Source organism: Galeopterus variegatus, unplaced genomic scaffold, assembly GCF_000696425.1.
Source record: "Galeopterus variegatus unplaced genomic scaffold, G_variegatus-3.0.2 Scaffold2197, whole genome shotgun sequence".
NCBI lineage: Eukaryota > Metazoa > Chordata > Mammalia > Dermoptera > Cynocephalidae > Galeopterus > Galeopterus variegatus.
In genome coordinates, this window is record NW_007728308.1 from 46657 (window position 1) to 74202 (window position 27546).

Here is a 27546-nt window from a genome sequence, read left to right on the forward strand (position 1 = left end):
AGACTCAGGGGAGAAGATGGCAGGAAAGGCAATTCTTTCTTTCTCATTCCATTCTGGAAACTGGGAGTGTATCCAGAGAAAAGTGAGAGATGGCTGTGCATTTATTCTAATTATGGACTGTGAAAAAGCCAGAGCTAATTCACTGGAGGGAAGGTCCTTATCTGAGAAGTTATATTTATAAGTGTTTTCTTAATTAAAAAGTAGGCAAGGGATTTAAATTCTTGAAGTAATTAGCAATATGTGGTTTTCAAACACAGCCAGAAATGATTCATGTGTAAAGAAAGGCCTGTCTTTGTCATGGATGAGCAGTTGAGAGCCTGGAAGTGTTCTTTAAGGGAACCATCCTGAGAATGCAACCACCCTCAGAACCCTTTCAGAAACACCAAGAGCTGCTAAAAAAAAAAAAAAAAAAAAAAAGAAGCAAAGAATAGGTAGGTGGGTCTGGAAGCAGGAAAGAAAAGGCTGTATGTCTTAAGCATCTATGAGTTGAGGAGATCTCATTAGCAAACAATGGATGGGGCACGATAGAGAAAGACAGACTAGAGATCTTGAGGGCTCAAGACAAAGCAGCCATCAGCCACAGAGTGCCAGCTTCTCTAAGATAAAAAGACAGCCCTTCTTTCCTCCACTTCCTCAATACTCTATCCATTCAGTCTACTTATACACACATAATATATCTTATGTACGTGTGAATGGAGGTAGCTAAAATTACTATGCAACTCAAGGCACTCAAGTCTTGACTACCTATACTTCTGGGAGCAGGGGATAGACAATCCAGAAGGGTGATTATGACTGTAGACACAGAACCACAAAATGTTAACACCACAATGGTCCTTGGTGAAGCCCACTATCCTAATTTTCTGATGGGAAAACTGAGTCTTACAGGGGAGAAGGGACTTGCCCAAGGCCACTTTTCTAGTTGTCATTTTGGAATAGATTATATAATTTTAATTTGAGTGATGGGAGTAAAACAAAATTGTATGAATTCTCCTAAGTTAAACCCAAATCTTATGAAAATGGAAGTCTAAAGTAGTCAAAAGGCTCACTCTGTACTGATGCTTTCTTTAATTTTTCAATCGTTTGATTAAAGGTATGGTGTACACTGAATTTGCAAGTTAGCAATAAACTGGGGAGGGGTTTGTGTCAGAAAGGCAGAGAATGTGGAGATAAGTTCAGCAAAGTGGAATGGTTTTTTTTTTTTTTTTTTTTTTTTTTGTGACCAGCAAGGGGATCGCAACCCTTGGCTTGGTGTCACCCGCACCGCGCTCAGCCAGTGAGCACACCGGCCATCCCTATATAGGATCCGAACCTGTGGCCTCGGCACTCCCAGCGCCACTGCGCTCCCAGCACCGCACTCTCCTGAGTGAGCCACGGGGTCGGCCCGAAAGGTTTGTTTTTTTAAGCAGTGGTTTAAGAGGGTAAACACTTGAGATTTTACTGACATGGTACTTGAACATAACACAGGATTCCCTTAATTGCTATAATCAGCTTCCTAGCAGAATCATCCTGGTGATACTTTTGGGTGTGAGGTGATCAAGAGTAATTTGGCGCTGTTACATATTATTGGGCATGCCAAGCAATGCAAGAGTAAAAGCCATTGGGAAGTACTGTGAACAGCCTTACCAGCTTCATTGCAAGTGACCTCACTGTCACAATAAACCCCCACATTTGCCTAGCACTTTGTCATTTCTCAAGGATGTTCATATTCATCATGTCATCTGATCCTCATTATAACTGTGAGGGTGGTATCTCTAAATTACGGATGAGGAAATTGTGACTCGGAGCAGTAAAGAATGGAGCCGGGCCTTTAACTGCTAGGTCTGCCTGACTCCAAAAGCAAGGCCGTTTACAGAACATGAAGAATCCTTGTATCTTGTGGGCATTTCTTGAACTTTGTCAGCCTGAACCTCTAATGCCTAGCACAGTGCCTTGCATACAGCAGACACTCAGTAAATATCATGGGAATGGAACTGAAACAAAAGCCAGCTACATTACTTCTCAGCTTAACTTCACTGTGTTGACCAAGTCCACTTAAATTTGAGCACTGTATCCAATAAATCAATTTGAAAACTTACTGTACCACTCTCTCCAATAAATTAATTTACAAACTTATGTCTGAGTGCTATGTGGGGTAGTGAAAGTATCTGCTATTTTATACACAGGCTTCTTTTCCAAAAGGGTTCACTATAATCATGTCACACACTGCTTTATAATGCAGGACGTTAGCCGAGACATGGAACTAATTTTAAGACTTGGACCCAAACATTATGAGGACTTTTGTTACCATGAAACTTTACCTGCATCAAAGTGGGCTTGCAATTCAAGGGGTTCTTTACTTGGGAGCCCCATCTTTTACCCATAATTTATAGAAGGCTAAATAATTGAGAGTTAAGTGTAGCAGAACCCTTGCCATAGGGTTGCAACATTCATATGGAGTAAACGTGCCCTAGTCAATCCCTATGTCATCTTTCCTGGCTTTCCCTCTATGCACCTCTGCTCCAGTCCTGCTTCTTCCTCCCCTCTGCAGAATACAACCGTAGGATTTCTTTAGAGTACACCAAGCAGACAATAACAAGGTTGGCTTTTTCCCAGATTCAGCTCCCTAGAAAGCAACTTACAGAGCTTCTGCCTGTGATGTCTTAGAATACTAGACACTATTTGGGATGCTTCTTTTGAGACAGTGTCATATTTAGCCTAGGTCAATTCATTTGAGGCACTTTGGTCTGTTCAAAGAATACTGCTGGCCTGTGAGAAGGGGAGGATATCATTACCTATGTGAAGATCCACACATGGCCCTGCTCCAGGGTTAGAAATCAAGTTAGGGTCTATAAATGTGTACATAGACAGAAAAGGTATTGAGCACCTCACACAGACCAAGAGATGGATAATTGCTCTAAATTAGCCTTGAGAGGGGAGGAAAGAGGGCTGAATTCTAGGCACTTGGATTTTCCAGGTTAGCAAATAAACAATCAGGTATGAGGCTACAGTTTCAGGCACTAAGAAATAGGCTTGCCTTTCTTTAAGTTCCATTTCCAAATCAAAGTAGACTAATGAGCTTGCTTTTCTCATGAAAGATGAATCTTTTCATAAGCAGCAGGCAGCAGGGAGGACCCAGGCAACGGGCAGATGGAAATATGAAGAGATGAGGAATTTGGAGAGGGACAATATAAGTGTCAGTCAACTGGTGCCAATCCTTTCGGGAATGCTGACAGTGCTCATGGTAGACACAGGCTCGGGGGACAGAGAACATTATGATAAAGGATTGCCTTTGAAAGAGCTGTATCTTCCTTCTATCAAGATACTTTGCTGAAAAAAATGCTTTTGGAAATGGTCAATAGATTTACAAAGAAAAGGAAATGATTAAAAAGCCTGCTCATCCCTGGGAGATGTAGGATAGGAAATTGGCTCTGTTTGGCAGCCTAGTCACAAGCTCCAAAGAGAAGCAGTTTCTCATTCCAGGTGGCCAGCCCCACAACATAGGCAACAGTTAGCTGAGGGACATTCCTGTGTGTTCAGGGCCAGCCTGTGCCTGGGTCATCCTGCACCTGTGACTGTTCTGGATTCCTTAATTCCCTCATCCTAGCTACAAATGAACAACATCAAGCCAGTACCATTAAGTCCCCTGGGGAACACCGCCCAGTCAAGTCCATACTCACTCATCCTCCATTGGTTCCTAATCCCTGTTTCAACCTCTTGCTCCTATGCCAACCTCCAGACTGGAGAGTGGCATGGTTAAGGATGAAGGAAGGCACGAGATGGGTGATGGCCATGTTGGGTTTAATAGGGTCAGCCTGCATCTAGAGCATGGCTGCCCCCCCCCCCCCCAAACATCAAAGAGGAGAATCTGGTTTAAAGAGAGAACCAGAGAAGGAGGGAGGAAGGAAGGAGAAGGAGGAGGAGAAACAGGAAAAGTGTCATACCTCCCAGAGTCATCCCTGCTTCATAGCATTTCCGGAGACGACAAGATGGACAATTTTTCCTTCGGAATTTATCGATGGTGCAATCATTTCTGCTGGCACACAGGTACTTCTGTTTCCCTGGGAGAACAAATGCAAGAGTAGACAGATCTGTTAAATGTGTTTCCAGAGTCTCTTGCCATGCGTATTTTTAGGCAGAAAAGGTGTGAAAAAATATCCTACCAGATGAGAGAAGTGGACAGAAAACAGCCCCAAACAATTTGATCACATAGAAACTAAGTAGTAAAACAGGTTGGTTTAATTTATTTCTATATTGTTTGGTTTTCGTAGGTGTTTTTTGTAGGGATGAATAATTCAGGTCCTGCTGATAGCTCCATTATTAGGACTACTCACTGTTTTCTTTAAACAAGATGCTCTACCTTTACTGAAAGCCAGGAATGTCCATGAGAAAATGATCAGTTGTGGAAACTGTTACTCCTTTAGCATGGCAAAGTAAACTCTTGAGGTCAATCAACGTTCCCTCCTACTGACATGTGTAATCATACTTGAACTAATAAGATGTATATTTTTCATGGCATCAGTACAGGTAAAACTTCTGTAAGAGAGAACTCAATGGGATTTCTAACTGTTTTTAAATTGCTAGTTATCATACTCCCAATTGGGAAGGTTATAAAAATCAAATGCTCTTTGTGTAATGAATCACAGCAGGTAAAAGAAAGTCCTATGAAGCCAGGAGAACAACAAAAATCACTCTCATGCACACCTGGAGTCATAAAAGATACACAGAAACACACACACACCCACACACCCAAAACAGACCCAGAGACCCTCAGGATCACAGCTGCTCAAAGACAGATGTGGGGGTCCACTCAAAAATACACCTTTCACTCAATACTTTGCTTCTTTGATCCTAGTACAGGCTTGTCACACAGCAGGCCCTCAATAAACATGGACAGACTGAATAGACAAATGGAACAGAGAGATGCACAGGCACACAGAGTCACCAGCAGAAATAGATCAAGATACATCTCCAGTTACTCTGAAACGTACAGAACTTCTCATGCTTCCAGCCCTGCTCCTGAGCCTGTGCATCCTCCCACTCCACTCTCTTTCTCCATGCCCCTGGTATTTTTTCTCACATTTACTACTGTCCTTTGGTTTACTGGATAGACTAGAATTTTATGGAAGCTTCTTTTGTCAGAGGAGAAATATTTGTGGTGGTGAAAAGGAAGAAAAACTAAAGAGTGATTGCTATTTGATAACAGGAAACAAACAAACAAACCAAAAACATAAATTTAGCTACAGCTCAAGTTTCCTCTCTGTTCATTAAGCCTAAAATGCATAAATGTGGTGCAGAAATTCATTCATTGCCGTAGACTACTTTATGTAGGAGATTCAGTAGTAACCAGCCCAGCAAAACATTTTTTTACTTAGACTGCTATTTGTAAAAACATGGGATTAACCTTATTGTAATAAAGGATTCTTTTCCCTTCCCTCTTTTTTTTTTGTTTGCTTTTCTTGTTTCTTTCCTTGTTTTCCTTTATTATTTCTTTCCTTCCTCCCTTTGTCAAAGGACTACAAAGTGCTGGGCTTGAAGGAATTATCAAAAATCAAACTGGTACAATCCTTACATTCCAAGTATGAGTTTTGGGGAAGTGACTTGTCTGAAGAAGCATAGTGAATCAGAGGCCCCTGAAGGGAGAAAACTACCATTTATTGGGCATCTACTACAAATCAGGCCTGTGTTAGGAGTTTTACATATGCTATTTAAATGAATAATTTCAGCAGTGCTTTGAGGTAGGTACTATTACCACCTTCATTTAACAGATGAGAAAACTAAGGCCTCTAGCCCAGTACTCTTTCTACCACACCAAAGGATTTTATTTGCAAAAATAGAATGCATAATTTACTAATAACTTTTTTCTGCTGCAAACTAAGGACTGCAATATGTGCACAGAAAGGATGGTGCTTTGAGTGCCATTCGGCCTGTGGGTGTCAGTTCCTAGAAGGCGGGCCCTACATCCAATTCCAATGGGTTCAGTTCCAGTGCTGTGAGTGTTCTAGAACTGGGACACCCCCACAGGATTGACATTGCTGCAATCCTCAAGACTAGCTCATCATACTGATTACTGAAATAAGCTTAACTTAGAAGTACTTGACTTCTTTGAGAAACCTCTTCTTCCACAGGAAAATATTAGTTCCTGGACTCCAGTTTGCCAAAGAATGCTTGCATGCCCAATGAATTAAGGATCTCCAGAGGAGTTCTAGATTCCACTTCTGAAAGAGGATCACCCTGTGAATGAGAGAGATTACAGTGGAAAAAGCATAAATTCTTTTTTTTTTTTCCATTTGGAACTCAGATCATTTCCTTAGCCATAGTTCATACTTTTTCCCAGGATGCCTCTTGGACTAAAATAAGGTGACCTAAAATCCTTTATGATTTACCAAGTAATAAGTGCAAAGCCCAGTACAAAGCTATTGCATATTAATTTAGCATATACTGAGCATCTATGTGTACTATTTGCCAGACACTGTACTAGGTTTTGAGGTTACAGAGGAAATCTCTGCTGAACAAAATATATGTTCCAGATAAGAGAAGGAGCACTGGGCTAGAAGTCACAAGATCTGGATCCTTGTTCGGCCTTATCACTAACTTACTATATAACCTTGGACAAGTCCTTTTCCTTCTCTGGGTCCCACTGATAACGTGAAATTGGTTGGGCTACAAAATTATTAAAATCTTTTGCAGCTCTAGGAGTCTTGAAGGATGTCTGGATTTCATGTGTAATATATTTCAGAGTCTTTCAAATAAAGGGCTTTAGAACTGCCAGTAAGCAAGAAATTATCCAAAACAATTGTTGGTTGTCCCTTTACTCTCTCCTTTTAGGATAGTAACTTATCGTAACATTGTCTCTTATATCTAGAGTGATCTGGTCTCTTGTCTTTGTTTTCTAAAGCCCTCCAAAAAATCAAGGTGCTTAATACAGCATTAGAGAAGCAACGATGTTGCAAACCATATGCAATATAGGCATAAAACAAGACATTTATGCACGTATTCATTTCTACATGTAAGGCATGTGTGTATACACATTGGGCTTCTGGATTCTCTGTGCATATATGTGTATATGAGTGATCACATAAAGCATACAACAAACCGAAATATACAAAAACACACATGGCATGTGTTTATTTTGAAGCAGAATGATGAATTTAATGATTGACATGACACTTAGTGATAGAAGCGGTTGAGGATTCCAAAGATGGATGTAAAAGCATTCTCTTCAAGAAGTCCTAAAAAATAGGACTGTGACTAACCTGTATAGTTTGGATTAGAGACAGAAACGAGAGATAGAACAGAAAACCTTTCAAGCTTGCTTCCAACCCATTTCTCCTATTTGAATTATCACTTCCCCAAATGATGGCAGAGATAATGTACAATGGTTGGATTGCTATTACTTCTTTCCTATTTATTCTACTTCTCCAAGTATATGGCTAAAGTTATCAGGATTCATAATAATAACAATCCCATCCATTTTATTAGTTTACAAAGCTTAATAATCTTGTGCAAAGTGTGTAACAGGGATTATTATATATCCCATTCTATGATGAAAAAAATGAGACCCATTAAGAATGAAACTGGCTAGGACTTCCAGGACTATATTGAATAGAAATGGCGAGAATGGGCATCCTTGTGTTGTTTCTGATCGTAGGGGAAAAGCTTTCAGCTTTTCACAGCAGGCTATGATGTTAGCTGTGGGCTTGTCATATACAGCCTTTATTGTGTTGAGGTAAAGTCTTTCTATATCTAATTTATTGAGAGTTTTTATCATGAAAGGATGCTGAATTTTGTTAAATGCTTTTTCTGCATCTATTGAGATGACCAACAGATGCAAATGAGATGATCATTGTTCTTCATTCTGTTAATATGGTAAATTATATTTACTGATTTGCATAAGTTGAACCATCCTTACATCCCTGGGATAAATCTCACTTGATCATGGTGATCCCACTTGATGAATCCCACTTGACCATTTTAATGTCCTGTTGAATTTGGTTTGCTGGTATTTTGTTGAGGATTTTTGCTTCTATGTTCATTAGGGATATTGACCTGCCTGGCATCACACCCTTGGTTTGCTCCAAATTATAGTCCATAAGGCTATGATCTCACAGATTGGAAAGAATTTAGAAAACTATTTGGTCATACCACACCCACTCTTTCACACAAGGCTTGAATTCCCTCTGTAGCATACCTGCAAAGAGGTTGCCCCACCCCTTTCTTGAATGCAGCCCATTCTATCTTTGGACTCTGCTATAAGACTCTTCCTTCCAGGAAACTAAAGATTTCCTTGTAGCTCTGATTCATTGGGCTTAATTAGAAACACAGAATCTTTGGGCTATAAAGGACCTTAAAAGTCTTCTAATAAAATACCCCAATGTGATGCTTGACTCTTAGTTATGAAAATGGACACAAAGTGTTGAAATGATATGCCCCAAGCCGCAGCAAGTTGGTGGTAGTCCAGCACAAAGTCTGGAAACTGCATCCAACGGAGTGGGTGATTATGGTCTGAAGACCAAGCATTCTGAGTATAGTAGACACCTTTGTTCTTTCTCTAGGAAGCATATGGCCTTGTGGGTGCCTTCTCTGTGCACAGTTGCCAGAAGAAGTGTGTAAGTGTGATCTGGCCTGCTCCAAGGCAGTTATAGGAGGTCCTCTGTTCCTGTGCTGTAGCCTAGGTGACTGAATAATTAACACAGAGAACACAAACTGCTATCGAGCTCCCCCTCCTCGGATAACTACCAACATTATACCCAGCTCTTTGACACTGTTGACTTCCATCAACAAAATTATACCAACAACCTATAATCAAGGTTTCATAAAAAAATCATTGTGAAATGACTGGCAAAGCACAAAAATTTTCTCATATTTAAGTACCTAAGGCCACACTCTAGAGCTGCAAAGAGACCACTCATTTAAGTGCTTGATAATGTCTTATTAGAACAACCCCAAACCCTTGACTACTGTGAATGGTCATATAATAGGCTAGCATGAGGTCCTCTGCACGCCAGCTGGCTCTGACATCCTTGACTGACCGGTGGTTTTCTGCATCTTTCCTCATAGTCCTATTCTTCCATCATAAACCTTAAGTATGATTCAAAGCTCCAGCAGGAACAGAAGCCGTGATATAGTCTTCAGAATTTTTCTCCACAGGCTCCCTATTTTTGTTGTTTTCTGTCATCCCCACTGGTCCTGCCATGCAGTATGAATTGAGGTTAATGTCTGATTAGACTTCTCTCAATTTGTTCATCCTGAAAAATTCCATTTAGAGTAGAGGAGGTAAGGCAAGGGAGTTAACCACTATTGGTAGCATCACATCATGCAAACAAAGAAAGGGTCAAGTCATCATTTTCATGATTAACCATAGAGAAGATTGAAGAATATAGGGTTTCTCACACTTGATATATATGGTGCTAATTCAGGACTTATGCAAGCAAAACAAAAACTTTATTGAGGTATGTAAGAAAATTCCTGAATTAAATGTAAAGATGTAGCATGTTTCTGGATGAAATATTGCAAGAATTTTAGTTCCTCCTCAATGAAATCAATAAGTTTAAAACAATCCAAACAAAATCTTGCCAAATAATCTCAAAGTTTATCTGAAGGAATAAAACATGTGATAATGCCAAAATATTTATAAAAAAGAAGAATAATGAGACTTTCTCCGCTAGGTATTTAAAAGCCATAACAACAATTATAACAGTATTATAGCAGTCTGATATTGGCTCCAGAATAGATCAGTGGAAGAGAACAGAAAAGCCCAACACAGACACTGTATATGTAATAGGTCATTCAAATTCAATGAAGAAAAGATGAGTTATTTATTAAATGGTGTCAGAACAACTGGTTAATCATTTGAAAAAGAGAATAAAATCAAATTGTTAGTTAGAATCAAAATAAATTCCAGACAGATTAAAGATGTCAAAAAAACTGGAAAATCATTGACGTACTGTTAGAAAATACAGGTAAAATTCAAAAAATTTTTGAAGGTAGAAAAAACCTTTTTAAAGCTTAACAGTGAAGAAAACATAAGAGAACATTTGTTAGATTTCACTAGAAAACATTTAACATTTCTTACATGAAATAAACATCATAATAAAATTTAAAGACAATACCACAAACTAAGAAAAATTATTGGCATCATATGTAAAACCAATGGTCAATATCCTTGATATATATAGATGAACAGGACAATAGAAAAATAGGCAACAGACATGAACAAGCAATTAACAGAAGAAATACAAATGACCAGCAAACATATGAACATTGTTCCATTTCACTATAAATCATAAAAATACAAATAGAAAATCAGTTTTTACAAGTCAGATTGGTAAAGATTAAATGCTAAGTGTTGCTGAAGAGGTATTGTTGGTGACAGTACAAATTTTTTTAGAGAGCAATTTGCAATATATTTTTAAAACTTTAAAAATGTGCATAGCCTTTTAGTAGAAATTGCACTTCTAGGAATGTTTTACAAGAAAATAATCAGATAAACATAAAAAAGGAGTTCACTGTAGTATTATTTAAACAGGAGAAATTGGAAACATGCAAATGTCTAACATTTGGGTAAAATAAATTATTCTGTATTCATGTAAGGGTATGCTGTGCAGTTATTAATGATGATCTCAATGTCTTTTTTCTTTTCTTTTTAACTTGGAAGTATGTTCACAATACACTGGTTTCTTAAAACAACAGCAAGAAAAACGAAGTTCCTAAACAACATACTTTGGTTGGATCCCTTTTTTAATGCCAAAGGCCTTAGAGCTCACCTAATCAAGTTTTTTAAAAAATTAATTAACGAATAATAATTGTATATATTTATGAGGTATAATGTAATGTTTTGATATATGTATACATTGTAGAAAGATTAAATCAAGCAATTTAATTAACATAGACATTATCTCACCTACTTTTTTTGTGGTGAGAACCTTTAAAATCTACTCTTTTAACAATTTTGAAATATACAATACATTATTATTAACTATGGTCACCATGTTGTGCAGTACATCACTAAAACCTATTCATCCTATCTAACTGAAACTTTGTACCTTTTGACCAATATATTCCCTTCCCCCATCTACTCCTCCCAACCCAGCCCCTGGTTACCACATATTCTACTGTCTGCTTCTATGAGTTTGACGTTTTTAAAAAACATTATTCACAGTAGCCAAGATATAGAAGCAATCTAAGTGTCCATCAATAGATGAATGAATAAAAAAGGTGGCGTATATGTATGTATACAAAGGAGCACTGTTCAGTCATAAAAAAGAATAAAATCCTGCCATTGTGACAACATGGGTGAACCTGGAGGAAATGATGCTTAAGTGAAATAAGCCAGACACAGAAATAGAAATACTACACAATCTCACTTATATGTGAAATCTAAAAAAGCCAAACTAGGCTGATGGGGGAGGCACCCAGGCAAGCAGGAGAATATGACAGCCATCTGCCAGACCCCTGTCCCACCCACACAGAAGGCAAGATCCCACGCTGCACTGCTGCTGATGGGAGAGGCACCCAGGCAGGCAGGAGAACAGGCCAGACACCTGCCCAGGCCAGCCCTGCCCATAATGAAGGCAGGAACCTGCACACCATGCCACAACCACAAGGCTTCACACAGCTTCTGTGGAGGTGGTCCACAACAGCCACTACCACAGCTAACACTGTTGCAAGGACTGCTCATTGCCTTAGCAACATCCACAACCACTGTGCAGGTGGCCCACCACATATTTGACTTCACTGACACAAGGAGAGTCACTGGATGAGCCTGGAAAAAGAGGAAGAAGTCTTTCACCTCAAAGTCCACCCCAGAGTAATAGAAGAAGCAATGGATCTATTAGATGGCTAAAAATCAATGTAGAGATTGTAGAAATATAAAGAAATCAGAAAATATGACACCACCAAAGGAATTCAGTAACTCTCAAGTATCAGACCCTGTAGAACAGGAAACCTTTGAAATGATTGAAAAGGAATTCCGAGTAACTATCTCAAGGACACTCAATGAGATAAAAGAAGACTCCGTAAGACATAATAAATGAAAAAAAAATCCAGGATAGGAAGGATGAGATTTATAGAGAGATTAATACCTTAACAAAGAATGTAGCAGAACTCCGGGAACTAAAAGATGCATTCAGTGACATATAAAACAAAACCGAGTGCTTAAGCAGCAGATTAGAACAAGCTGAAGAAAGAATGTCCAAACTCGAAGATGGTCTTTATGAAATAACTCAGACAGACAAGAAAAGGAATAAAAGAATTTAAAATAGTGAAGAATCTCTAAGAGAGCTAGCAGATAACCTTAAGTGCACAAACATCTGAATAATGGGTGTTCCTGAACGGAAGGAGAAAATTAAAGGCATTGAAAATCTATTCAATGAAATAATAATGGAAAACTTACCAGGTATAGGAAGAGACACAGACCTTCAGATCCAGGAACCTCAAAGATCCCCAAACAGTTTCAATCCAAAAAGATCCTCTCTGAGACACATTGTAGCAAACCTGGCAAAGCTCAAAGACAAAGAGAATACTAAAAGCAGCAAGAGGAAAGTGTCAAGTCACTTACCCCCATCAGACTAACAGCAGACTTCTCAACTGAAACCCTACAGGCAAGAAGAAAATGGGATGATATATTCAAAATACTAAAAGAAAAAACTTCCAGTCAAGAATACTACACCAAGCAAGGCCATCCTTCAGAAATGATGGAGCAGTAGTGTATTTCCCAGATGAACAAAAACTGAGGGAGTTCATCACCACATGACCAGTCCTGCAAGAAAATGTCAAAGGAGTCCTGCATCTGGAATCTGAAAACAATAATCACTACCACGGATACACAAGTAAGAACAAAAGCCACCAGTAAAACACAAATACAAATGAGAAAGACAAAAGAAATTAAATCTTACCACCTCAAATATAACCTACAACCATTGAAGATCAATAATTAAGGGAGAAGAAAAGAACAAATGATACTCAAAGCATCTAAAAAAAAAGCTGTAAAATACGAGAAAGAAGACATTACATCTCAATAACAACCCTAAATGTAAATGGATTAAACTTCCCACTCAAAAGACACAGACTGACAGATTGGATTGAAAGCAAGACCCAACTATACGCTGTCTTAAAGAGACTCCTCTCATCAGTAAAGATGCACACAGACTAATAGTGAAGGGATGGAGAAAGATATAGAATGCAAATGGAAACCAAAAATGACCAGGAGTAGCTATTCTTATATTAAATAAAATAGACTTTACATCAAAAACCCTAAAAAGAAGCAAAGAAGGCCATACCATTATATAATGATAAAGGTATTGATCCAGGAAGAAGACATAACAATAATAAATATATATGTACCCAACACTGGAGCACCCAGATATATAAAGCAAACACTATTAGACCTAAAGCAAGATATAGATCCAAATACAATAATAGTGGGGAACCTGAACACCCTCCCCTCATCATTAGACAGATCTAGGCAAATAATCAACAGAGAAACACAGGATTTAAACTACACTTTACCAATTGGACCTGGGAGATATCTATAGAACATTTCATCCAACAACTACAGAATATACATTCTTCTCACCAGCACACAGAAGTTTCTCTAAGATAGGCCATGCGATAGGTCACAAATCAAGTCTCAATAACTTTAAAAAAATCAAAATCATTTCAACTATCTTTTCAGATCACAATGGACTAAATCTGGAAGTTAATAATAAGAGAAACCCAGGACTCTATACAAATTAAACAACAGGCTCCTGAATGATGTATGGCTCCAAGAAGAAATGAAACAAAAATTGAAAAATTTCCAGAAAACAATGAAAATAAAGACACATAATATCAAAACCTATGGGATACTGCAAAAGCAGTACTAAGAGGGAAGTTTATAGCAATAAATGCTTACATTAAAAAACCAGAAAGATTTCAAGTAAACAACTTAATCCTACACCTAAAAGAACTAGAAAAAGAATAACAATCCAATCCCAAAGTTAGTAGATGGAAAGAAATAACCAAGATTAGAACAGAACTAAATAATATAGAGACCCACAATACAAATATCAATGAAACAAAAAGTTGGCTTTATGCGAAGATAAACAAAATAGACAAACCATTAGCTAGGTTAACAAAAAAAGAAGAGAGAAGACCCAAATAACAAAAATCAGAAATGAAAAAGGAGACATTACAATTGATTCCACAGCAAAATCAAGAACAAAAACCATATGATTATCTATAGATGCAGAAAAATAATTTGACAAAATTCAACACTGCTTCATGATAAAGACTTTCAACAAATTAGGTATAGAAGGAAAATATCTCAACACAATAAAAGCCATCTACAACAAGCTCACTGCCAATATCATCTTGAATGGGGAAAAACTGAAGGTTTTTCCCTTAAGAACAGGAACAAGACCAGGATGCCCACTCTCACCACTCCTATTTAACATAGTATTGGAGGTACTAGCTATAGCAATCAGGTAAGAGAAAGAAATAAAAGGCTTCCAGATTGTAAAATATGAAGTGAAACTGCCCCTATTTGCAGATGACATGATCCTATATATAGAAAAACATAAAGATTCTATCAGAAAACTCTTAGCGCTGGTTTATAACTTCTGTAATGCTGCAGGATACAAAATCAATGTCCCCAAATCAGTTGCATTTTATATTCTCCAATAATGAGCTAACAGAAAGAGAAATCAAGAAAGTATGCCCATTTTCAATAGTCACCAAAAAAATAAAATTCCTAGAAATCAATTTAATGAAGGAAGTGAAAGATCTCTACAATGAGAACTACAAACCACTACTGAAAGAAATTAAAGAAGACACAAAAAGATGGAAATTCATTCCATGATCTTGGATTGAAAGAATTAACATTGTGAAAATGTCCATATTACTCAAAGCAATCAACAGATTCAATACAATCCCCATCAAAATACCAATGATATTCTTCACAGAAATAGAAAAAACAATCCAAGCATTCATATGGAAGTAAAAAGACCTTGAATTGCCAAATCAATCCTGAGCAAAAATGAATGAATGAATGAATAAATAAATAAATAGATAGATAGATAAATAATAAAGCCAGAAGCATAACACTACCTGGCTTCAAATTATACTACAAACTATAGTAAGCCAAACAGCATGGTACTGGCATAAAAATAGACACTCAGAACAGTGGAACAGAATAGAGAACCCAGAGATCATCCTGCAGACTTGCGACTGATTGATATTTGATGAAGACAACAAAAAAATACATTGAGGAAAGACTGCCTCTTCAGTAAGTGGTGCTGGGAAAATTGGATATCCATATGCAGAAGATTGAAACTAGACCGGCACCTCTCACCATATACCAAAGTCAACTCAAAATGGATTAAAGACTTCAGTATAAGACCTGAAACTGTAAAACTACTAAGGAAAATTATGGGGGAAACACTTCCGGAACTAGGACTGTGCACAGACTTTTACGAACAAGAGCACGAAAGCACAAGCAACAAAAGAAAAAAATAAACAAATGGGACTGTATCAAACTAAAATCTTCCACACAGCAAAGGAAACAATCAACAGAGTGAAACGATAACCTACAGAGAAAATATTTGCAAAGTATACATCCAACAAGGGATTAATATCCAGAACATACAAGGAACTCAAGCAATTACACAGTAAAAAGCCCCCAAATAATCCAATTAAAAAATTGGCAAAGGAGCTGAATAGACATTTTTCTAAGGAAGACACACAAACAGCCAACAGACACTTAAAAAAATGTTCAACTTAATTAATCATCAGGGAAACGGAAATTAAAACCACATTGAGCTATCACTTCACCCTAGTTAGACTGGCTGTAATAAAAAAGATGGAGAATAACAAATGCTGGAGGATGTGGAGAGAAGGGAATATTCCTACACTATTGGTAGGACTGGAAATTAGTACAACCACTATGGAAAACAGCACAGATGTTTCTTAAACAACTACAAATAGATCTACCATACAATTCAGCAATCCTAGTTCTAGGTATATACCCAAAGGAATGGAAATCATCATGTCAGAGGGATACCTGCACTCCCATGTTCATTGCTGTTCTATTTACAATAGCCAAAGCATGGAACAAACCTAAATGTCCAATGGATGACTGGATAAGGAAAATGTGGCATATATACACCATGGAATACTACTCTGCTATAAAAAAGAATGAAATTCTGCCATTCGCAGCAACATGGATGAGCTTGGAGAAAATTATGTTGAGTGAAATAAGCCAGGCCCAGAGAGATAAATACCGCATGTCCTCACTCATAAGTGGGAGGTAAAGGAGAAAGAAGGAAGGAAAGAAAGACCACGGTGGTGTGTTGGGCTTGCAGAGGGAGAGAGCATATGCAGGGTTGTGGAGTTGGGTGTGGAGGTAAAGGGAGGTCAGAGATTAATTGGTTGGGGAACATGGGGAATAATTGCAATTTGTTGTAATGGGCATGCTGCCAGTATGGACCTGGCCATCACTTCTTGGGCACAAGTGGTGACAGCCAGCTTTGTACCCATGAATATGCATAACCAATAAAATTAAAAAATAAAAAATATAAAAAGATCAAACTAGTCAAGTTATTTTTTGCTCCTTTTTTGGTTTTTATTTTCCAGTGGGAATTTTCTTTACAAATGAAACATTACATAGAAGCCCCATATATAAAACAGGTAAAAATTAACCTTACTCTCCTGGAGGAGGCATAGGAGACTTAGAGCTCTCTGTACCCCACAAATATGTAAATCAATTATGTCTCAAAAATAAAAAAATAAAAAAATATAAATAAATAAATAAATAAATAAATAAATAAATAAATAAACAGACAAACAAGTAAAACCAGACCACTCCTTTTCTTTCCTTTTCTGCAGGCTTAACCTCACGGTACACCTTAGAGAAACTATGTAAGTCCCCCCCTGCAACAACCCCAGGACTTCGTGGAATAGTTTAGAGACCTACTGATTTAGTCCAACTCTCGTACCACCTATATTACAGATTGAGAAACTGAGACTCAGAGAATACAAAAGACTTGCTTAAGGGCATACCATAAGTCAGTGTCAAAGTAGGAACAAGAATCCAGGTGTCCTCATTTCCATTCCAGAAATCCAGTGCTAGTCTCACATGAGATAATAAATGGCAAAATACCTTATAAAGCAGACAGCATTATACAGATTTTACATATTATTTCTATGTAAATAATAAACTCTTTGTATATCAGAACAGGCAAGGACCTCTGCAGAGATCATCTAGTCCATTTCATTTGGACTCACTTAACAAAAGTCTCATTTGCCAGATGAGAAAACTGAGACCTACAGAGCAGAATGGACCTAACCAAGATTGTGCAATGAGTCAATTACAATGAAGGGACTAAAACTCAGGTCTCCTGCCTACTATATTCTCTGCACATTTACTTTATTATTTTGAAATCATTTTTATATTCATTATCTCATTGAGCCTTTCTTTAAAGTAGAGAAGATACAGACCATTACCTTGAATTTATTCATTGCAAAGCCTGAGATACAGAGTGCTTACTGATACCAAAGAATATAGCTCAGTTTCAGTCCAGGTGGTCATGTTTTCTACTTAGCCACTATAATTAAGCAAATATTTTGTTTGCCTCTCTCCTTACTTATCTGCCCTTTATGTTCTAAATTTACCCACCGCCTCTTCAAAGTGACAAGGAGGAGTAACACTTGACTTGCCTGGGGAGAGCAATGGAGAGAGAAGAACCTACTTGTGTTTTTATTGGTACTCTTCAAGGTGTCTAGAAAGATATTACCTCATTTGCTTCCTGCTAAAACTCTCCCAGGAAGCCACTATTAGTAATTTAGAGATGAGGAAAATAAGGTTCAGAGACATTAGTGATTCACCTACAATCACCAGCTAGTAAGTGACAGAAGTGGGATTAGAAGCCAGGTTTGTATGACCTGCAATGTTACTGTTTGCCCTTGTCAATGTGATGTGTCCTCCCAAATGGGCCACACCCTATGCTTCAAAGAAAGAGGCAGTACAGAATGCAGATGATCCAGAACTTACACGATCGGGGTAAGTCCTGATAAACCCATCATAAATTGAAAATATCATTAAGTCAAAAATGTATTTAATACACCTAACCTACCAGACATCATAGCTCAGCCTAGGCTACCTTAAACACACTCAACACTTACATTAGCCTACAGCTGGGCAAAATCATCTCACACAAAGACTATTTTATAATAAAGTGTTGAATATTTCATGTAACTTATTGAATATTCTTCTGAAAGTGAAAAACAGAATGGTTGTATGGGTACTTAAAGTGAGGCTTCTACTGAATACATACAGCTTTCACACCACAGTGAAGTTGAAACATCCTAAATCAGGGACCATCTGTAGGAAAAAGAGCACACAGCAGGAACACGGAAGACCTGAGGACCACCCTGCTGCCTAAGTGAATCATTATGTAACCATATGTACACCCCTACTTTTCTATTAACCTTAGTTCCCTTGATCTATAACAACAAAGGAATGTGATATGCACTAAGAAAGCAGTAGCGACCTAAGAAAGGTGGGTTCATGAGTCTTCTATTCATATTAGAATTTTTGCTAGAAGTTTCAAAGTATACCTGAGTGTGACTGAAGGAGGATTAATAACAGTCTGCGTTTTCATCTTGTTTTTCCAGTCTCAACTCTCTTATTCTAAGGGATTCCCCTGAAAAACAAAAACACTACCCCACAGAAAGTAGTAGCTAAATGACTTTCTCCTGAGTGAACTTTTCAGAGAGGAATCAGCCCAAGGCCTGTTTAGGGTCATATATTCTATGGACATAACATTCTCTGGTGTTGAGGCAGCCTGGAACTTCTGGCCTCTGGCCAAGGGCACTCTTCTTTAAAAAGCTGTCTCAAGCATCGTTGAGTCTTAGTTATTTTTTTCTCCCAAGATACTGTTCTTGGGCCTGTGGAGCAAGCTAGACAGCTCTAGCACACAGTATGTGCCCCAGCAAAAAGAAGGTCTCCTGTGAAAAGGATATATGAGATGGCAGGGTCCCTGTGATTCCAAGAACGTGACTGCCCCCACCCCCCCCATCTGTTCCATGCACCCAGAAACACAGGTGGCAGTTAGCCCAGTACCATGGATGAGCCCTCAGCTAAAGCCCTGCAGGAAGGCTTCTTGGGAGTGATCATGAAGCCATCACCATCGTTGTTTCTTTTGACCTCATGGTTAGCTCTAGTGATAAGGGATAGGAATCAAGCCAGACTCCTTGGCTTTTAGTAACCTCTACAATCTGGACCAAGCTCCATACCATGGAAACACAGAGAGCACTGAACCAGCACTCAGAAGAGCCTGTGTCAAATCCCAGCTCCACTGATTGTATTAAATTGGATGTTGGAGCACTGCTTCCTCATTTAAAAAATGGGGATAAAAATACTGGCATTGTCTACTTTATAGAGTTGTACAAAACAGATGATATAGAATGTGTGTGAAAGTGATCTGGAAAAGGGAATTATTAGATATATTAGAAGGATTATGTGTAAATTTACTGGGTCTATCTTGTCTTCTATTTCTTTCCATCAGTGACTCTCTTCTAACCAAGCTTCCCCCTTCATTGGCTCCTGACCTGATCACTTTCTGTCTTCTTCTCCCTGCCTCCAACACGCACACATAACACTTCTCTGCAAAAGCCGACCCTGCGGTGTCCAGCTTTAGGCCACCTTCCCTAGCTACTGCCATTCACACAGGCCTCTTTCTTCAAGAGGACAGAAAGTGGAAGAAGGTAAGGCTGATTAGTTAGATGGTGGCTAAGGCCATGAATAGCTGTGAATGTCATGGTCTGCAGTTTAAACCTGAATATGATGAAGTATTTGAATCCATCATTGAGCTCATCCATAGAAGATGCTTACTAACTATCCTCTGATGATTAAAGAATAATCTTTGAGTGTGTACACCTACTATGCTTGAGGCACTATTCTAGGCAACTGAGGAAATAATAGAGGATAGTACAGTCAACTGCCTTGCCCTCAAGTGAAGTGATCTTTTGGTGGAAATAGACAAACAATAAACGAGTGATAAATAATAAACTAGATATTTTCAGATGGTGTTATATACAATGAAGGAAATAAAACAGAATGGTGTGATAGAATTGGGGGAAGCTAATTTAGGTAGAATATTTAGGGGAAAGACTATGAGGATGGGGCATTTGAGCTGAGATGAGAGTCCAGACATGTAAAGAGGCAGGGGAGGAACATTCCCAACAGAAGAAACAGCAAATGAAAAGGCTTAAAGTCATGAATGAATTTGATGTTTTCTTGGAATAGCAAGGTGGTCAGTATGACTGGCATATGATAAATGAGGAGAGGTAGTAAGAAAAGTTGATTAAATGACAGAACCAGGTTGTGCAAGGCAGTAATTCTTAACCTTGGCTGTAAATCAGAATCACCAGGGGAGCATTTACAAAATATTGATGACTGGTCTCGCTCCCGGTGGTTCAGATTTAATTGACTGGGGGCAAGTTTTGGGCACTGTGATTTTTTAAAAGCTTCCCCACTGTTTTCAATGTGTAGCTAGGGGACAGAACTCATCACCTTGTAGATGAGTCGACTGCTTATGGAGTTTTGCAGCTGACAGAAGATTAATAACAGGATGAATATTTGACATTGGAATATCACCTGACAGTTTACAAAGTCCCTTGCCTTTTTTTTTTTCCCTCCTCTGAAGACTGTGAGGTTCAGGCCACTTTGGTGAGGAGTATGGGGAACACCAAACATGATGTTCTTCAGATGGAATTTGGATAACCATCTGGCAGAAGAACAGGCTTCAACCTCACCAAGGAAAACATTACGAGGAATAGCCTAGTTCGCTTCTGCCAAGGTCATCTGACATTTAGCAAGACCCAAGTTCTATGTTCTCAAGCTGTCTTCCCTTAGATTCTGCCCAGTGTTGTGCTGGAGTTGTCTTGTACTGACTTGCAAAAACAGATTCTGAACATCTTTTCCCAATTTTATATTCAGTGTTATCACACTGGTACCTTACAATTGGCTCAATAATAGCAGCTACATCATGGAAATCAGCAAACACTACAAATCAGTCCCCCACCACACCCCGCAGAAAGCCAGTTTATGGGCATTTCACTGGTTCTGCCTTTGTGGTAGCTTTGCTGCCTTCCAGCTGGGTCTGATCCCTTTGTTCTTTTCTCCCTACGCTTTCATCCAAGTGCCCCTGTGGGGTTTGGTAATATGAGTGAAACCACAGCCTTTGTAGACTCAATTGCATTTTAGAAACATATTGCCATCTTCACATGCTTTACCCAAAAGATGTGTTCCTGAACAGTAGTGTAAAAATCACATTTCTTTAAACTGCATTCTCCTTTAAATGTACACTGGGGATTGATCATTTAAGAACCTCTGTGTTGAACACTTCTGCAAGGCCAAGACGATAATCCCTCTGTAAAATGAACAGTAACTATTTCACTTATCAATTTTGTCAAATCCAAATTTTGTATGATAATTCTAAAACCTCTGTGGAAGACAACAGGGCAAAAGCTTTTAAAATTTAAATATACATATGCTTTGACCCAGCACACATTTATACATATGTGATATGACATATATACAAGGACAATCACTGCAATGTTGTTTATAATAGAAGACTAGAAACAACCTAAACGTCCATCAATATGATATAGCCATACAATGCAGCCATTAAAAAATAGGTAGTTCTATATATACCAGTATGGAACAACCTCTAAGATATACTATAAATTTAAAAAAGGAAAAACAAAAACACATATGAAACAAACAGAACACCAGTTGTGTGGAGAAAATCGCTATATTTTTGTGTATGTTTGTAAGTACAAATACTATGTCTTAAAGGGTATGCAGATACTAATAAATAATAGTTGCCTGTGAGAAAAAGAACTGAATATCTGAGCAATGGAGAAATTATTTTTCATTCTTTAACCTTCTATAGTTAAAAATTTTGTAGCATGTACATGTATTGCCTACTCTAATTATAAATTTAAATAGTCTCAGCTCTGTTATAAATGTCCCTGTGACCATGAGACAAATCCTTTCCCCTTTCTGGGCTTCAGTATCTACATTTGCTCAACAAAGGTGTTAGATTTTGTAATACTTCAGAAAGGAAACCAGGAAGAGATGTTCTCAGCACATCCTAGTTCCCAATTTGTAGAGTCACCATTCACAACAGATGTGTTGCCTGTTCACCACACTGTGTAATTAAGGAAGCTGCTTTTCTAACAGGGTCAGAAAGATTGTCTCTGTTATTGCCCCAAAATATCAATGTTAATTAACAAATGCCTACTGAAAGCTCAATGGTCCAACCAAGTCTGTAGGGGAGAAAGAAATCATAGCTCTTGCCTTTTAGGAGCTTGCAATCTAGTTGGAGATAACATAAATAATACAAAAGAGTATATGAAAGTTCTGGAATGAGGCGAGAAGGTCTAGGTCATGGCTTGACTCCTCTGGTTCACTGTGAGGCCTTGGGAAAGTCACTGCTTTCCTCTGAGCCTCAATTTCTTCATATATAAAATGATGGGGGAGTGAAGAAGTGACTTTAATAATATCTCAATAAATTAGTATTCAGCTCAGAGATTGAAGCTTCTATTAGTCATCCTTAGCTATTTGTTAATTGGCAAAGCAGTATGGGATGGTGGCTGGAGCACAGACTTAGGAGTCAGAGGGACTGAGTTATGAATTCCAGCAAAGTCATTTATTAGTTGTGGCAAATAGCAAAACCTTGGGCAAACATCATAACTTCTCTGATTCTGCTTCCTCCTTTGTAATATGATTTTTTACATTTTTGCAGAGCTGTGACAAAAATAACATATGAAAGCCTCTGCAAATTCTAGGTACTTGGTAAACGAGCTGTTAGAATGGTATGCCTCTCCTGGAATCATGTGGAACTCAGGAAGAGATGATCAAGGCTGAAGAGCCTGTTGAAATCTTTATTATGCACTACTCAAGGACTGAACTTAATGTTATTTATTTATTTATTAAGTGCTCCACAATAAAGAGCTTTAATCAAATTAATCAGATTTTTCTTCCAACACGGTTCCAAAGTATAAAGTTAGTGGAGATCAAATTTGAAAATTGAAATTTAAGCTGCAGCTCAGACACACACCTGCATTGTACTCTGCCTCTGGGTGCAGTTCTGATTTGATTTCCTGAAAATTCAAAAGCTACTTATCAAGATGATTACAGTGTGCAACTTACCAAAACACACACATGCTACGCCACAGTACTAAAGGCAGAAAGAGAGAGAGAGAGAAGGAGGGGGGTGGGGTGGGGAAGGAGGAAGAAGGTAAGGGAAGGAAGAGAAGAGAAGTATTTAAAGAGAAAAACCCAAGGCTGAGCTCCATTAAGGAACTATTGAGCTGTGTAACGGCTTCAAGAAAAGCCAGAGAAGCTATTACCACCAACTTAATTGCTGCCTCACTGGGCTCAGCATTGAATGTAGTACCACTGACATCCCCATTGAGGGTGGAAACATTGCTGACTGGGGGAGGGGTATGTGAGCCTGCATCCCAATTATCTCATAGTCACCTTCTCCAAGTCTCTCCCAACGACTGTTTTGCATGATTCCCCCTCAGGGAGTCACACTATGATAGACTCAGAGCACTAAGAAACCAAACTTGCTTTCTGATTCTAGGAAAGCTCCACAAAGGTGCCAAAATATTGAGATGGGACACTCATAAAGGAATAAGTGGAAACTACAGAAAGAGAGGGGCCAGTACAGTACAGTCAGGAAGAAATGGGGCATTGTAGTTTGACAGATTAGTATTTAAATCCTTGCTCTGCTTCTTACTAGTTACAACTTAGAGCAAGTTACATGACTTCTATGGACTGAGGTTTAGCCTGCTGTAAAATGGAGATGATGCATAGATCTGTTGCAACATTTAAATGAAATAATGTATGCAAATCAATTAACACAATGCCTGGCACACATAGGCATTCACAAAATAGTGAGAGAGAAACAAATACAGAGGAGTGCATGAGTGAGTTTTTAAAGATAAAACCTAGGAGAAGATGTACAAAGAATTGGGCAAAAGAAAGTAGCAGTCATTATAATGTGTCATTAGAAGACAAAATAATAGGATGATGATAACCTATATAGTAAAAGAAATGCTAACAGCTAGTAAATGTTAAACTCTTGAGATGAAAGAAGACTTAGAAGAAGTTGCATTTCACAGAAGGAGTAATCTTCATAAAAACACAGAATTTTAATTTTACTAAGTGAACAAAGCAGTGGTAGGGCATTCCAGGCAGAGCAGATGATGTATTTGAAAAGGTATGAATGCTGGAAAGAGCCAAGATTGAAACATGAAACAGGCTGTGAAACTGGTGATTTTTTGGTCATCAAAAACTCCAAAATATTCAATCAGCTTTGATCAAACACACTGACTATATCCATTTTTCTTTTACCTTTCTATTAAAAACAAAGAGTTTTCTTTTTACAACTACTTTAAGACAGCCAAACAGGTTTGACTGTTCCTTCCCCTAACCCCTGTTTTGGCCTGCACTTTGGTGATTACTACCTGTTAGACCAGTTACAGGAATTGACCAAGAGGCGTGACCAGGGAAATGCCATCTGGAAAATAGAGGGGCACTGTTGGTATGCTGAGTGTTTAGTTAAAGTGCTCCTAGGCTTTTCCTTCCAACCATCAGAGCCTTAAGGAGACAGGGAGACTATATCCATGGAAAAAGGTCCACCTATTCCATCTACTTGCCCTGAAAAGTATTTATTTTCCTGCCATATACTTGAGTTCCTGGAAAGAATTCTCACCAAAAAATGTTGACATCAACTGAATTAGGAACAAAAATAATGGTCACTGGTAAAATGGAAAGGCTCCCATGGCTAGCAGATTAAAATTCTTCTATAATGTAGAGTGAATAAATTATCCCTTTCTATTTGTGATTTAGAAGGCCAGGGGAACTCAAAGATACATGCTGCTAGGCTTCCCTCGAAGGAAAAAAAAAATTTCCACCCAAGCCAACTTGAGGAACATTAGCTGACAAACAGGTCTGACTTCATTTGTTATTTTTTCACTGTCCCAGGGGTCCCTAGATATCTGAGGGCCTATCTATTCTGGAGCACATCTTCAGCACCAAGGGCACCAGAGACTTTCCTGGAAAACAGAAGAGTCATCCTTGGCTACAAAACAAGTAAGATATCAATATTTTTTTAACAATCCAGAGCAAGGAGACTTTTGAAATTTCACTTTGAAAGAGGCCCATTCTCAAATATTAGGGATGTAAAATTATGTTTACCTAATTACAGCAATACTGATATTATTCAGGCTCAGGCTCAGCCACTCTCACATTGAGTGTGTGCCTTTTCTCTGTTCCCTAAACACTTACTCATAGGAAACAGTTCATATATATTTAGCCCCTTACGAAATTATAAACATTTATACCAATGCATTTGTAGGAAGCTTTACAACTTACAGGTAGTGTTCCTATGAATTATCTTTTCTGAACCTCACGCTAACTCATAAGCTATTCAGGGCAGTTATTATTATCACTTTGCTGTAATGAAACTAAAGCTCAAAGTGATTAACAGAATTGCCCAAGCTCACGCAGTTAAGTGAGAGATAAAGCCAGGTATTCTGACTCTTATTTCTACTTTTTTTTTTCATAACTTCTAAAATTTCCATAAAAATATTAAATTACAGTCACTCTGCTGTGCTCTGGAAGGCAAGCAAACCACTTTACCTATTCTGTTATGAAATACATTAAATTGTTAAAACCTAGACATTCTGGAGATCAGTTATCTGGGTAAGTTCAGTTAGGTGGAACATTTTGTTTACCTGACAATACTGGATAAACAGAGAGTTGGAAATGGGGCATAATATTTATTATGTCATTCAATGAAAAATTACAAGACATCTACTAAGTGCCCAAATCTATGCTACATATTGCTTTCCATGCCCATAAAACAGACAAGATATTAAGAAAAATCTGGGTAGAATTAAGAAATTCAATCACTCACGCATGCATTCATTCATTCGATAAATATTAAATTATTAAATACCTACTTTATGCCAGGCAGTGTTCTAAGTGAATAAAGAATACAAAATCTCTATCTTGAGAAATATCCATTTTAATGTATATGTGTGTGTGTGTGGGGGGGGGGTACAAGAGAGGAGGAAGCAGGCAATAAAAAATAAACCTTATAAATTAGAAATCTAAATGATATGTTAGAAAGCAACAAGTGCTATGGACAAAAAGCATGATAAGGAGGATAGGGAGTGCTGGAGAAGAGCAATTTTAAGTTGACTGGTGAGGGCAGGCTTCACTGAGATGACATTTGGGAAAAAATTTGAAGGAAGTGAGGGAATGAGCTACACAGATATCTCAGGGAAGAGCATTTCGGGCAGAAAGAACAGCTGATATAAAGGCTCTGATGTGGCAGTGTATGCACCTACCACGTTCGAGGATTGGCAAAGAGTCTAGTGCAGCTACAGTAGGGTAAAAGTGGTAGATGATGAGTTATGAGTGGTAACAGCAGTACAGATCATTTGTGACCTTACAGATCATTAATTTATAGATCAAAGACTTTAATCCTGAGTGAGATAGGAAGGCCATTTGTCTCTCCATTTGTCCTGGACACTTTAGATACTCACTTTTTAAAAAAAGGTCAGGGAGTGCTCAATCAAAAATTAGGCTGAAGTGATGTCAGTGAAAACAGTGGAGTGGGGAACTCCAAAAATTCTTTTCCATAAAAGCAATGAGAAAATTGGCACAAAAAAAAAAAAAAAATCAGAACAAACATTATTAGGGCTCTCGAAATTAACTACAGGCTTTCAGCAATCTGGGGATGATTTTTTTTTTTTTTAAATAGCTAAATCTCAATAAAAGCAGCAAGCTTTGTGGTGCTTTAACTAGCCCTATTATCCATCTCCCTCCCCAGCTCCACAGTAGCCCTGAAAACCAATAGCCTGCAATAAAGGTGAAAACCAGTATTTTGGTAGCCACTGGAGGGGGCAAAATGGGGCTGCGAGTTCTTCAGAGCCCCTTTCTCCAGAAATTTTCATGATTTGACCAATCTGATGGTTCCCTGAAAGACTCTACTCTGAAGGCTATGTTTAACGTGACTCGGAGCTCGCCCAGTATGTGTGAATGTCTTTAAGGAAGAGGGAGTTTGTAGAAAATAATCAGAGGCAAAAGTTGGACCTTGAGGCTGTCTGAATTGGTGGATAGCAATTGGGGCAAACAATAAGCTAATGAAAAAACTTAGAGGAAAAAGCCAGGGAATGAGATATCCACAGAGGGCTTTGAAAAGCTCTGACATATTTCCAGGAATCTAGAATTAGTTTTTAAAAAGTCACTAAACAAGCAAACAATAAAACAGCAACAAATAGCAGCAAGAACAGACCACAAGCGCTTCAACAAACCAGGACTAGAAGAGGGCTTCCTCAACTTGATCATGGGCATCTATGAAAAACCCAGAGCTAATCACATACTTTATGGTGAAAGATTGAAAGTTCTCCCTAAGATCAGGAACAAGACAAGGATGTCTGCTGCCATCACTTCTATTCAACATTGTACTGGAGAGTCCAGCCGGGGAAGTCAGGCAAGACAAAAGA

General features: G+C 38.3%; 1 protein-coding gene across 1 annotated transcript in view; it reads right to left on the minus strand.

Moving 5' to 3' along the window:
• Positions 1 to 27546, minus strand: part of AR (androgen receptor) — a 165726-nt gene that overhangs the window by 26436 nt on the left and 111744 nt on the right. The window contains exon 4 of the mRNA XM_008580900.1: positions 3921 to 4037. Within this exon, the coding sequence (XP_008579122.1) occupies positions 3921 to 4037 (117 nt within the window). The remainder of the gene's footprint in view (positions 1 to 3920; positions 4038 to 27546) is intronic.